Source organism: Limulus polyphemus, unplaced genomic scaffold (genome assembly GCF_000517525.1).
Source record: "Limulus polyphemus unplaced genomic scaffold, Limulus_polyphemus-2.1.2 Scaffold976, whole genome shotgun sequence".
Classification (NCBI taxonomy): domain Eukaryota; kingdom Metazoa; phylum Arthropoda; class Merostomata; order Xiphosura; family Limulidae; genus Limulus; species Limulus polyphemus.
The window spans coordinates 179,741-193,857 of record NW_013666586.1 but is presented as its reverse complement, the minus strand read 5'-3'; the positions used below and the strand labels follow the sequence as shown (position 1 = coordinate 193,857).

The 14,117-nt window shown below is 30.1% G+C and overlaps 1 protein-coding gene across 3 annotated transcripts in view; it reads right to left on the bottom strand.

Annotated features, from left to right (window-relative positions):
* Positions 1–14,117, bottom strand: part of LOC106461515 (centrosomal protein of 135 kDa-like) — a 152,886-nt gene that overhangs the window by 51,161 nt on the left and 87,608 nt on the right. For all 3 annotated transcript variants that reach the window (XM_022388501.1, XM_022388500.1, XM_022388502.1), the window contains 2 exons: positions 4,900–5,073; positions 621–698 (listed from right to left, as the gene is read on the bottom strand). In XM_022388501.1, coding sequence (XP_022244209.1) covers positions 621–698; positions 4,900–5,073 — 252 coding nt within the window. The remainder of the gene's footprint in view (positions 1–620; positions 699–4,899; positions 5,074–14,117) is intronic.

The window sequence follows — 14,117 nt, the reverse complement described above, 5'->3', positions numbered from 1 at the left end:
TAATAAAGAATTTATAGAGACACATATGATTACAAGCATGCATACAAGTAACCACAGTCAGAAGATGAGTAACATCTTTAACCACAACTCACTTAAGGACACATATTACAAGCATGCATACAAGTAACCACAGTCAGAAGATGAGTAACATCTTTAACCACAACTCACTGTAAACTCAGTTATACTAAGTTTGTTATATTATGATTGGGATAATGTCACAAATGGATTATTTAAATTATTTTACAGTCTAAGTATATGTTCCAGGTGCAAAATGGAGTTCATAAATGTCAATCAATTGACTTGAATTCATACTGAACTACTTTTGTCTTCAGTATAACTGATGAAAACAATATGTTAATAATTTATAAAATTAGCTTAGGATAATACATTTTGTAATACCAAATCCAATAAAATTGTAATGTAAGAGAATATGAATATTGTTTCAAAATCACATGTTCTTCCTCTACCTGAACTTATTTACTTTCTGAAGTTTGAAATCACAGTCATAGAAGCATGTTTAAAAGATTAAACTATGTTTTCATCACTTAGCAGCATACTTTGAGAATAGTATTCTAAAACCAAGTTTAATAATAATTATTCATCAAGTTCTATTTACTTACTTCTTCAATCTGAGATTTCAGCTGACCAATCTCTGTTTGTAGTGTCTTCTTCTCAACCTGATGGTCTTCTTCCAACACCTTATAAATATTTAAACTCATAAGAATTAGTTAGTCATAAACACAATTCTCTAATGAAACAACTATTTCTTCTAAGTGGAATCTTAAAGTGACTGAAATACCACTTCTATATATTTATATCTTCAAGCCATGACCAGATTAGAACTGCAGTTTTAACATATACCAGCTTAGTTAATTAGATGGACAGTAGTACAGACAGGTTTACCAAACTTCAAGTGGAGATAATTTTTGCCTTATGTTTGTTTTATAAACTGATTTTCATACTTAATTTACAAACAAAAATGTAATAAAATCAACGTATAAACTATCACTCTATAAAGTGGAAACTAATCATAAAACCCACAGCACTATCCTGATACAACCTTTATAATATACCTTAATCTGTGGCTTGTTAATAACACACAGTTCAACTATATCAAATAAAACATTTTCTAATCATGCAAGTGTCTTTTTTTTTTAATTGTCAAATCAAAGTAAAATCAAAGACACAAAGCTTAAATTATCCATTCTTTAAGATCAGTTTCTAATGATTCAATTATATATATTACCACACACCTTTTACACCTATGCTTGTAAGTGAGATCAAGATCAGTTTCTAATCCCACAATGATACATATTACTTTATCCAAAACTACATCCTAATGTGATTTAACTGATTATTATTTTGTTGAATTATAAGATTTACTCATCTTTTGTATGTATTATTTAATTTGGATTCTCAACATTTTTTAGTCTTAATCATTTGTATTCTATCATAAAAAATATTTTAACTTGTGTGTTCATTTTTTCCTTTTCCTCATTTTGATTTGCAGATTATATTTAATTTTCTTTAATGCACTTTTTTCATAATTTCACACATCAGAACTAAAAATATACTCGGCAAAGAAAGCAGCTAATTAAATACTGTTCTTACATATAATGATTAAAGTGCATTGTATCATCTGATGGGTACCTAACTGTTAATAATATTTCTGACTTGACTCTTGAATTCCTTTCATAATTATCAGAAAATGACTTTAAAATCTTTACGAGGTTTTAAACCCCCCAAAGAATACATACAAAGAAAATTTCAATTTTCAAAAAAGTTACGAGAGGGTCCCAAAAATGGGAGATCAAGGCTTTTAGTGGCTCTCAGGTTTGAATGAACCAATTTAATTAAAAAATCAGTATTAACACATAAGGAGCCATCCAGTATAATAATGTAAATTTATATTTTGGAAATTTTCAACAAACTGGATTCCTCATATGGTGAGAGGGGAAAATAAATGGATTTTTGATGGCTCTCAAGACTAGCTGTATGGATTTACTTTCATATGAAAAGTGGCAAAGATATCTAAATGTTTGTTTAAAATACAAATATACTTCTAGGTTTTGGAAAATGTAAAATTTTACTCTCATGTGGGGACCAAGGGGATTTTAGATGCTCTCATGACTGTACAAATCTATTTGATAATTAACAAGCACCGTAAATGATTGTTCAAAGAAAGACATGCACAATGTTTTACATACTTGTTGCTTCACATGAACTTTCAGTGTGATTTAGTACTTGATATTACTTCATATCTTTTGTTTTTAATTACTATTTTCTCTCAATGTATTAGTCATGCAAGACTGCCTAACAATACCTGAATTGTTCTATATTGTTATGATCACCAGTTTATTTATATTTCATTGTCTATATTGTTACCTGTTTGTTATTTGTTTTGACTCCTGATCTTTTGTTCTAATGTTCTCATAGTTCTAACAGTGCTTGTACACTCTACATTCTGATGAAAAACTTAGGCACAAACAGTAAATTTTTGTTCTTAAAAGTGTAAATCACTTGACATTTTTTCATTCAACTTCAACGTTTTTTATCCCCCAGAATTACTGATGGTTTCTCATTGGTTTTGAAAACTTTTTTCTAAAATATCTACGTACCAATTCACTTGTGGGTTCATAACTTTGTTTCTTAAAGGATCCCTAATAACATGAGTCACATGAAAAAAATTTCAACTAAGATACCACCAATACTGCAGTTAATCCCAATAATTATCACTGGAATTTCCTATGCAGTTTACTTAGAAAATGAGAAATTTCATCCTTTCTTTTTGTCAGTTCATTAAAATGAGTTCTATAATAGTTAAAAACACAAAATTAGTCAACATGATGGAGTATGTGGATCCAAAGGTAGTAAATCTTACAGAAACAAAACAGTATATTAACCCCTTCTATGTCAGGCTTTTTTTTATGGAAATGAGCTCAACAAAAAGTTAGGTGTCTTGTTTCACTTTTTGACAGTTTACACATATATATTAATAAAAAAAAAAGATATTTTATGATCTGTTATTGTGTTAATGCACAAAATATACTTGATAAATATATGTTACATATTGGGATTTATTCATAATATATATTATTTCAATGAAACCACAGTAAAGAACAGGAATGCTTTTCTCCAGTGTTTCAGATATATAATTCAGAATAACTCTGATAGAGATCTGCACAAACAGTATGTCCAATGCCTTTTGGTGAGTACCGACTTAATCCATGGTATCATCAAAGAAATTTGGGCAAATAATTAAAAATACAGCGAGAAATAGCTTGCCCAAATTAACTCGGACAAATATTTTTGAAACATGGAAGACACCTGAATTATCTTAGGCAAGCCACAGAAGGGTTAATTGTTAATTTGTTACATATTTTAAGAGGTATGTTTTCTACAAAACAGTGCAAGCAAGTTTCTTCTCTTAACTATTTCATGTAAGCTAATAACTTCAACTTATTGAAAGGAGTTTACTTGTATTTTTATTTTCTAAATCACATTATAATGGATTGACTATTACTGAATTAGATTGAATATTTATAACCATCCTTCCAAATATAAACACTTTTTAAGTTGTTAATAACAGGAACTATCATAAAAGTAACTTAATTGTCAATCTGATGACCTTTTCATAAGATATAGCAAAATTAGTTTGCATAATTAGCTTTTATTCTTAGTTGAAAATTTTGACTGAACTTACAGTTTTTCATTTTATCATTATTTCAACAGTGGATTATTTTTCTAAGTTATGTAAGCATCCATCACATCCAAACAATATCTGATAACCAAAGCAAAGAGAGATAGGTTAACGAATTTGTCACTTTTACCCTTCAAAATAATTTCTGCATTTATGTTAATCAAAATAAAGCACTTCATACTTCCCCAAGGTGTTTTTATAAATAGAATCTTATAACAATATGTTTCAAAATTTTGTACTCAAATAATTACTTCTAGATTTCTTTAAAATTTTGTAATATTTATAGCTGAAAGCACAGTGTGAATTCTGAAACCCATCACTGGCTCAAACCTTGGACCTTTTGACTCACAGTCAAGCATAAAAACTTAACCTTTTACAGAAAATTATTTCAAAAATGTAAAAAAAAATTCTTTTCAGTGAATTATGAAAATTATGGAGAAATAGATATGCTCACATTAATTGTAATTAACTATTTTGTAGTATAAAATGACAACTTTAAGTAAAATGTAGAATAAGAAAATTAAGCTGTCATTGTTATCCACTTATAATTTGTTTTAACTTTAATATATATAACTGAATTCCTGAAATAGAACTGTTATAGCATTGATTTTTTGAAACAAATACTGTGTTATTTTTAAATTATGTTATATAAAGACACTTTCAATTCTAATTCTTGTGTGAAAAAACTTCAGTTTTGATGAAATAGAAGATTTAGTTTGATACTAATTCACTTGATTTTTTGTAGCTCTTAGAATATGATCTCTCTGGTTACAACTAATTGATCAGTATATATTTTATTAGAAATGTTTAGACTATAAGTTCAGTCAACAACCAAGAATAATTTACTTATTTACTAAAAGTTTCAAATGTTCAAGTATCCAATAATAGAAGTTGTCTATGATTGTTACAATGAAATTTAACAAATTATTCAACTTTGTTGGTTACCATGGTAAAGCTAGAAAAGAACCAGTCATGAGCTTATTTTCTCACCATTTTTTGCCCTTCAAAAAAAGACACTAGTGTTGAAGTAGAAAATACAATACCTGGTGGTAAATAAAAGGCAAATTTTAACATTTTACTCAACAGGTACATATATACTCAAGTAATAACAGAAAGTATATGGGAGACATTCTGGCCTACTGTACCAACATTATCTGTTTCAACATGTTAACTTAAACAAGAAACAAAATGTCATAAACCTGAAGTTTATCTTTCAATCTATTTGTTTCTTCTTGAGCTTGTTGATACTTGGACAAATTCTGTTTCTTTTCTTCTTCTAATCTTCTTATAATTGCTTCAGAAGCGAATGACTGATTTGGTGATTTAGCTGATTTCACCAGTTCATCCTGCAAGTTTAATGCTTCCTGTTTGGCCTTTAATAAAAGAAAACATTGAAGCACATTTATATAATATTTAACACCATGAAAATGTGTTTTAACAAAATACTGCCATTGCAAACAGTTGGATTCCTTCCTATTGAACACATTTCATTATTAATAATCTACTTCACTCTTTTTGATTTACAAGTCTTATTATTAAAATTCTTCTTCACCCTCTGAATTACAAGTTTAATTAATTATACTTCTCTTAAACATTAGTATTACACCAATTATATTTTAAATCCTATATTCTTTAATTAGTTCCTTATGTTTTTTCAAGAAGTGTGTACATAAATTCTTCTGTGAATCCAATTTAGCTGTTTACTAAGCTACTTTCTCCTATTGCTTAAATTATAAATACAAAGTTACTTTGGTTTTTGATACTGCACTGCCATTTTAAAATGCTACTTCTCCTATTGCTTTACATCAAAGTACAAAATATTTATCTCCAGCAGTTGTATTTCTACTTTATCTGATGTTACACTTTATTTCAAAATGAAACTTGTTATACTGGCATATCATCACTTTACAAAACTATTACCTACTGCTGCTCTCTAACCACTTTACATGCTACTTTGTCCTACTGTTATAATGTTACTTTATATTGCTACTCTATCCTGCTATTGTTATTTCCTCCTCCTGCTGTATGACCACTTTACAGTGCTACTTTGTCCTACTGTTATAATGTTACTTTATACTGCTACTCTCTCCTGCTGTTATGTGACCACTTTACAGTGCTACTTTGTCCTACTGTTATAATGTTACTTTATACTGCTACTCTATCCTGCTATTGTTATTTCCTCCTGCTGCTGTATGACCACTTTACAGTGCTACTTTGTCCTACTGTTATAATGTTACTTTATACTGCTACTCTCTCCTGCTGCTATGTGACCACTTTACAGTGCCACTTTGTCCTACTGTTATGATGTTACTTTATACTGCTACTCTCTCCTGCTGCTATGTGACCACTTTACAGTGCTACTTTGTCCTACTGTTATGATGTTACTTTATATTGCTACTCTATCCTGCTATTGTTATTTTCTCCTGCTGCTGTATGACCACTTGACAGTGCTACTTTGTTCTACTGTTATGATTTTACATTGTAGTATAGCTGGGTGATTAGTGAAATTTTCTAATCATTAGGATCATTAATCAATTACATTCAACTAATCAATTATTCCATTGTATTTCTCAAACTGAAAAATAAAATATTGTTTTCTTTTTTCACTGTTGTTATTTTAAAGATAATCTCAGCATTTTCTACTTGGAGAATCACTGATGTTGAGATTACAATGCAATCACCATTTTGTTTGTTTTTTAAGTATGCAATAATCCCCCACTAATCCTGTGTAAATCAAATAAATAATGAAAACATGTTTTACTATGACTGATAATGGTAATATTTTTTTAATCTAAAATATAACATTAATGAAAACATGTTTTACTATGACTTATAATGGTAATATTTTTTTATCTAAAAATATAACATTAATGAAAACATGTTTTACTATGACTTATAATGGTAATATTTTTTTAATCTAAAATATAACATTAATGAAAACATGTTTTACTATGACTTATAATGGTAATATTTTTTTTATCTAGAAGAAAACATTAAAGAACAACAACACATTCAAAGCCAACTCATACATTCAAATATTTATCAAGCTTTCCTTCAAACTCCCTTAAATTAACTGCATCCATCTCACCTGAAGGTAACCCATTCAAAATAAAAACCACCCTGTTATAAAAATAAAGCTGTTTTAGCTGAAGATGACTTCTCTCCAGCCAAAATTTACATATGGGTCCCCTAGTCTTACCCTTCTCACCATTAACTAAGAAAAAGATATTGCATAAAATATAAATAAATAAAATTAAAATACGTGAAAATAAAACTATATTTATTGTACTTTTAGAGAAATTAGACATGGGGAGTCTGTAAACCTAAAATTAAAGTAATGTTGGCATAAGTTAAAAAATGCATTGTTTTCTATTAACTTGCCAATCATTCACTAGTGCTTGACTTATGTGACTATTTCCAAAACGTACCATTTGTTATACTAATAGTATAGTATGAATGAGGTTCATTTCGGGTATTGTGAATGCTAATAGGTAGTGGTGACTAACTGTATATGTTTATATATAACCTGGTGTTGGTAACTCAGACAATGTCAAAGAGTTTTCAGCTGGTTGATCCACAACAGCCTGGTCCTTCAACTGGACCAAGTGCATTCTTTGTCAACTAATCATACTCAAAGCTTTACAATGTCCAAATGGCTCAAAGCACTATGATATTGGGGCTGGTCAGGGTTATTCTACCCTTTCATCAAGTCTAGTGTGATTCCATGAGTTAGATGAGCTGCCTATTCCAATAGACATTCAATGAATGGATGAAGGGAATGGTGTAGAAGCCACTCTAATGGAAAACAAGGAAAAATGGCACAAATCCTACCATACAAAACACCACAAAACTTCAATGAGCACTGAATAGGAAATCAGCCCAAATAGGCTGTGATCTTTGTTCAACAACATCCAAGAACTACACTCATCAAACCAGGAAAAATAATATAAGGACATCTGCTTTTTATGCAAGAATGTGTCGACAACTGGACCTCTTCGTGAAGCATCGACATTCTGAGTGGACTCTCATGTTAAAAAATGTGCATTGGAATTACAAGATGAGCATCTACTTGCAAAATTAAGTTTAGGGGACATGGTAGTACAAGATGCAAAATATCACCTGATGGGGATGTGGCTGTACTCAAATGCATCACCATCCTACTGCACGACAGAACAAGCAATAAAGTAAACACAGAAGAAGTTTGACAAGAATTGCTCACTATGAAAAGACAGACTTTAACATGCCTCCCCCTAACAACTGTTGTTGGACTGATCCATTGAACTGGAGACCAAAGTGGACTACTTTGCCTGAAGCCAGCACTGTATCAAGAGAACTCATTTGCTGCTGTTGCAAGAAAGGTTTCAGAGGTTGCTGCAACTGCAAGAAAGCAGCATTAAAATACATGGCGGGCAAGATTGTAACCTGTAAGTTGCATGGCATCACAGCCAATGACTGTTAAAGTTTACAATTTCATATTTTGCTGACTCAGCACTTTTATAGTGACGTTTCGGATATATATTGTTTGTTGTTTTTATCATAAGCTCATGTTTTTCAATGATATATTTGTGTATGGCAATATTTAAGTGCATTTATTTAGCAACATAATACCAATTTTTCAATGTCATCCAAACTTTTGGTAGCTATTTTTTAAAATGGTCACCAAAGGTAATATTGGCCTTTTTCGGGATGGCTCCATTTCTAAAAATATTCTCTGTGCCATGGTCTACAACTATGCTAAATTTCATGCTTATACATATAAACTCATAATTCTTTTATTATGTTGCACACATCTGCTAGACTATTGTACATGAAAATGTATCATACATGCAATGTAGAACAAAACTTGTAACAAACTGAAAATACAATTATTGGTGTTACACACATTTCTCCCTACAAATTCCCCCAACATTTCACTTCTAAAACTACTTAATTTTTATTGATCAAAATGAACACCACTTCCTGAAATTGATTTTAAATCAGAAAAATATATAACAGTGACTAATGAGATTACTACTTAGTTCTTGAGACTAAGTTTACAATGTTATATGAAACACAACAATATCAAGCTAATTGATCACATAGTGGTGAACAGAATGCACACAAACTAAATTTAAATGATCAAACACATGGACTCTTTATATGCACCTTCACTGTACAGAGAGACAAGCCCCCAGTGGCACAGCAGTATATGTCTGCTGACTTACAACGCTAGAATCCGGGTTTCGATACCCGTGGTGGGCAGAGCACAGATAGCCCATTGTGTAGCTTTGTGCTTAAATACAAACAAACAGAGAGACAATAAAATTAATACCATGTTCTACTTGTTAAAGATAGAGAAGAATAAGATTACCATGGGTATTAAATTAGTCATTATTTTGTATGCAACAACATTCTATTGCAAAGTGAGCCAACATTTTTTTATTTTAAATCATCAAAATGCAAATTCCATACATTTCTATCCTTTTTACATATTTATTTGCCATTGCATGTTAGACCAAAAAAAATGTTTGTTGTAATTATAATGCAGGAAAAATTGTGGTATGTAAGCTAAATTTTTTGTATTAAACATTATTACACTTACTGTTACATACCATGATCAAAATAGAGTTTTTCATGTATTCTTGTCAGATCAAGAATTAAGTTACTTGTAGTATTTTGTTAGTTTTGTATCTATTCTTTTAGCAAATATTTACTATATTTTTTCCCCTTCTTATATTGTAGTTACTTTCCGTAAGGTCTATGAGTTACAGTCTGAACTCCTTGTTCCAAATACACAGTTGCCCAATTAGACTGCCAAATGAAATACACCAGGAAAATGGTAATTATAGTTATTTTTATATGCATCATGTCAAATCCACTTCTTAGTAATGTTTAACAATTCTTTAAAGAATTACTGTTCATTAGCATACACTATACATTACAGAGGTGTCACTAGGTGCTTAAAAGAATCAGTCTTGAGCCCATAGGCACAGGAATTTTTCACATTTCAGTATGATATTGATCATGGCTTTCTATTCTGATTTTTCAAGACACCAATTGAGAATTCAGGACATTGTCAAATCAAATTGGGGTAAGGGCTACTTGTGCCAGTGCTTAGCAACACTTCTGAGATATTATATACATCAGTTGCTTGTTGTTGATACGAACTACAAAAACTCAAATTAATGAAATAATAATTTTTAAATTAACTAAACCAAATTAATAATATAAAGATTTTAATGTGTCAATATTTCTTTCAAAGTATTAATGATATATATACTTTTAATATGTTAATATTATCTACATGTAGAGCTTTTTGAATTGTATGTATACTTTTAACATGTTAATATTATCTACATGTAGAGCTTTTTGAATTGTATTTTTACTTTTAACATGTTAATATTATCTACATGTAGAACTTTTTAAATTGTACTTTTACTTTTAATATGTTAATATTATCTACACGTACAACTTTTTAAATTGTATTTTTACTTTTAATATGTTAATATTATCTACACGTAGAGCTTTTTAAATTGTATTTTTACTTTTAATATGCTAATATCTACACGTAGAGCTTTTGGAATTGTATATATATTTTTAACATGTTAATACTATCTACATGTAGAGCTTTTTAAATTGTATTTTTACTTTTAACATGTTAATATCTACACGTAGAGCTTTTTGAATTGTATGTATACTTTTAACATGTTAATATTATCTACATGTAGAGCTTTTTGAATTGTATGTATACTTTTAATATGTTAATACTATCTACATGTAGAGCTTTTTGAATTGTATTTTTACTTTTAACATGTTAATACTATCTACATGTAAAGCTTTTTGAATTGTATGTATACTTTTAACATGTTAATATTATCTACACGTAGAATAAACTGCAATTTTTCAAACTTTACATGAACAATACACTGTTTCCAGGTATTTCAATATCCACACAACACTGTGTTATAAAAAAAGTCACAGTTGCAATCTTCCACAGAGTAGACTGACAGCTTAAGGCAAATTTGTAAAAAAAGTATTTGGCTGTTTCAAAGAATTTCGAAATGAACAAGAGACTCCTTCCTGGTCATAACATCTGAAAGCTCAGTACTTGCAATGCCATCAAATGAGAGAAACATTCTTTGATAGATTGTTTAAGCGGAGTATTCGCAATGAAACTTATGTAATTATAAATTAGAAACGTAACACAATGTAAAAACAGTATTGTTACACTTTATTTAATACTTGAAAGTTGATTATGGTTGCTGTGAGTCAGTTGCCTTCTGTCTAGTCAACAGTTCAAAACAAGTGACAGTGGCAGATAGCCTTAATAGCTTTACAATAACAAAGACAGGGTAAGCAAGCTAACTGGCAATGGGAATCAAAAGGCACCCTTATTATATAGCTTTGTACTTAACAACAAACAAACATAATGGCAATATTTTGATTACTTGGATGGTTGGAATAATTGAAAACAGTACCAATTGGAGCAACTAATTTTGGTTAGTTGGTTATTTACAATTGTTGGTATGATTAAAAACGGTAATAATTGAAGACACTACTTTTAATTAGTTGATTATTTTCATAATGTCAATCAGTTAGTTTATGAAACACTAATAAGTGTAGTTGCTGTTACTCAGTGATTATTATGTCAAATATTCCATTAAATTGCCCAGCTCTACAGACCACAGTGAAACCAACTGGCTGGCAGCACCCACTGCCAACCCTTAAATAATATTAAATAAAGCATAATTTTACTGGGTTTTTTTTTACATTATGTTATGTTTCTAATTTGTAACTGTATTATTTATTGTTTAATAAAGTGATAAATTACTGTTCTTGTTAGTGTTAAACAAACTATAAGTTGACTTTTCAACATTGTGTATATGTTATATTTTCAACATTGATTCTCATACATTCCTGAATTTCTGTTCTGGTTTAAGTTGTGAGAGGTGCTAGAATGGACCGAACCACTCTTTGATCACAGAGCAAATGCTCATAAAGCAGTATACTCAATTAGCCAACCTTTTAACCATGTGATAAATTACAAATGTAAATATTCTAATTGGTTTTAAATAAGCAGTAAAATCAATAAATTAAAATAATATCAACAATTTCAAGTATTAATCAATTTAACAAGAAAACACATCATAGGTATATCATTTAGGATAATATTATAAAAGAAAATGTTCCATGATTGATAATATATAAATAGCTCACAATTGCAATATAGCTTTCATAAAACATAGGAAAAAATTGTGGTTGTAGTAACTCAAATGACCCTTTACTTGAAATTGTCCAGAGACTGTAACCATATGATTGGTGAAGTTTTCACCCCAATTACTTGTATGAACCTGTCCAGAAATATAACATTTTTTTCTAACTTTATTGCCAAAATGTCTAAATCCCTTCAGCATGCAACACAAATTTTGAAAAAGATAATATTTCATCAGTATTAGTTGTCCATTTCTTCAATGCCAGTTTATTACACATATTTTGCCATTAAATATTGATCTTACTTTATTTGGAATATTATTATAAAGTTTGGGTGTTTCATACAAATAACTTTTTCTAAATATTTCCTTCCTAATGTTGTAATTTGTAAATTCTCAAGTTCTTAATCTCTGATTTCATATATTGATTATATTTTTTGTCAGTTTCATATATCTTTGTTAATGTATTTAATGTTTTATAAATATGTAATTTATCTGATAAAATTATATCAAAAGATAGTTATGTTTATATTCTATCATTAATGTTCTAATTTTTCCCAACAAACCTTAGTGAACAATTTATTGCATGTTGCTTCCCCATATTTCTGTTAAAGTCTAACTATTTTGTTTAAAAACAAACATAATTTGAAACGTTTGTTTTTAACAGAATCCTGTTTTGAGTAAAGATTTTTGTATCAATCTCTAAAAGTGCTATTCAGTTTCGAATTCGATGATGAGGAACCCACTTTGAGACTAATAATGGCTGGAGACGGCTTTAATGGGTAATGAAGAAAAACATTAATACAAGTTTAACATAACAGCAAATGTACAACGTTTCGACAAGGTTTTGTCATCATCATCTTGTCGAAACATTGTACATTCGCTGTTAAGTTAAACTTATATTAAAGTTTTTCTTCATTACCCATTCAAGCCATCTCCAAGCATTATCAGTCTCAAAGTGGGATCCTCGTCATCAAAATTAAACCTATTATTATAACTACTTCTATACTCATTTCCTATGCTAAACTTTTCTCTGCCTCTTATATTCTATTTGCATTTAGTTTTTCCCGGCTATCTAGTTCTAGTTAAAAAATTTCCTTACAGCTGAGTTAATAGCCTTAGCAAACAAGCCAGCCCCTATCCTATTTAAATGTAAACCATACATTCCATAAAGCTTCCTTCTTCCACTGAACTGATCCCTCAAGTCCAACCATCCAATCTGCTCATCCTTACATACTAACCTAAGCATTGCATTTAGCCCTAGTGACCTACTTATAGTTTCATCCCACAATTAATTCTGGGCAGTATCCCCGACAAAATTAAGTTACAGACTTTTTCTTTAAATCCCTTTATCAACCCCTTGTACTTTTTAATTATCTCCTCTGACCTACCTTTCATCACATCACTAGCCCCTATATGCACCACAAAAACTGCATCTCCTGCTCTGTCAGTTATATCCTTCACCCGTGCTCTTAGGTAGCATAATCTGATTCTTTTCTCCCTATTTACCCCACAGACTATCCTATGCATATGCCATGTCAAGGAATCTCCTATAACTATAACCTCCTTATCATTCACATCCTTCTCTGACCCTTTTGTTTTCCTTCCCTCCAATAATTCCTCATCTGCAGAAGCCAAGGGCTGAAATGTGTTGTTCAACAGAATAGGCTCATTACAATTAAATCCACTACTTTTATCCCTATTAGTATTCTAACTTTTTGAAAGTCATTGTTATCTGATATATCCCTTCCATGTAATAGCTTAAACTCCTCCCGAAATCCTGCTACTATTTCCTACAGTCTACACTTCTCTTTATCTATTGCCTCTACTTGAATTAGGATAGCCTCCAACTTCTCCTCCAACCTACAGACTCTAGATAAAAATTAGTTTAAAAAAGTGTACACAATATTTTTGTAAAAGGTAACTGATAGTGAATAATGCTTCTAAACATTTAAACAACACAGTTGTAATGATATATGATACATTTTCATGTACAAAATGTAAGATTAAAACTTACCTTAATTATAAATTACTGTGCCTGAAGTCTGAATACAGGGTTTCCTCTGGCTGTTCATATTTTTTTTTGCCACTTGATAAAATTCTTGCAGACACAAATTTTAAAAGTCAATTTTATATGTTCATTCTAACTATATTACAACAATTTTAACTTGTAAATATGCCCCCCCAGTGGCACAGAGGTATTACTGCAGACTTACAGTGCTAAAAAC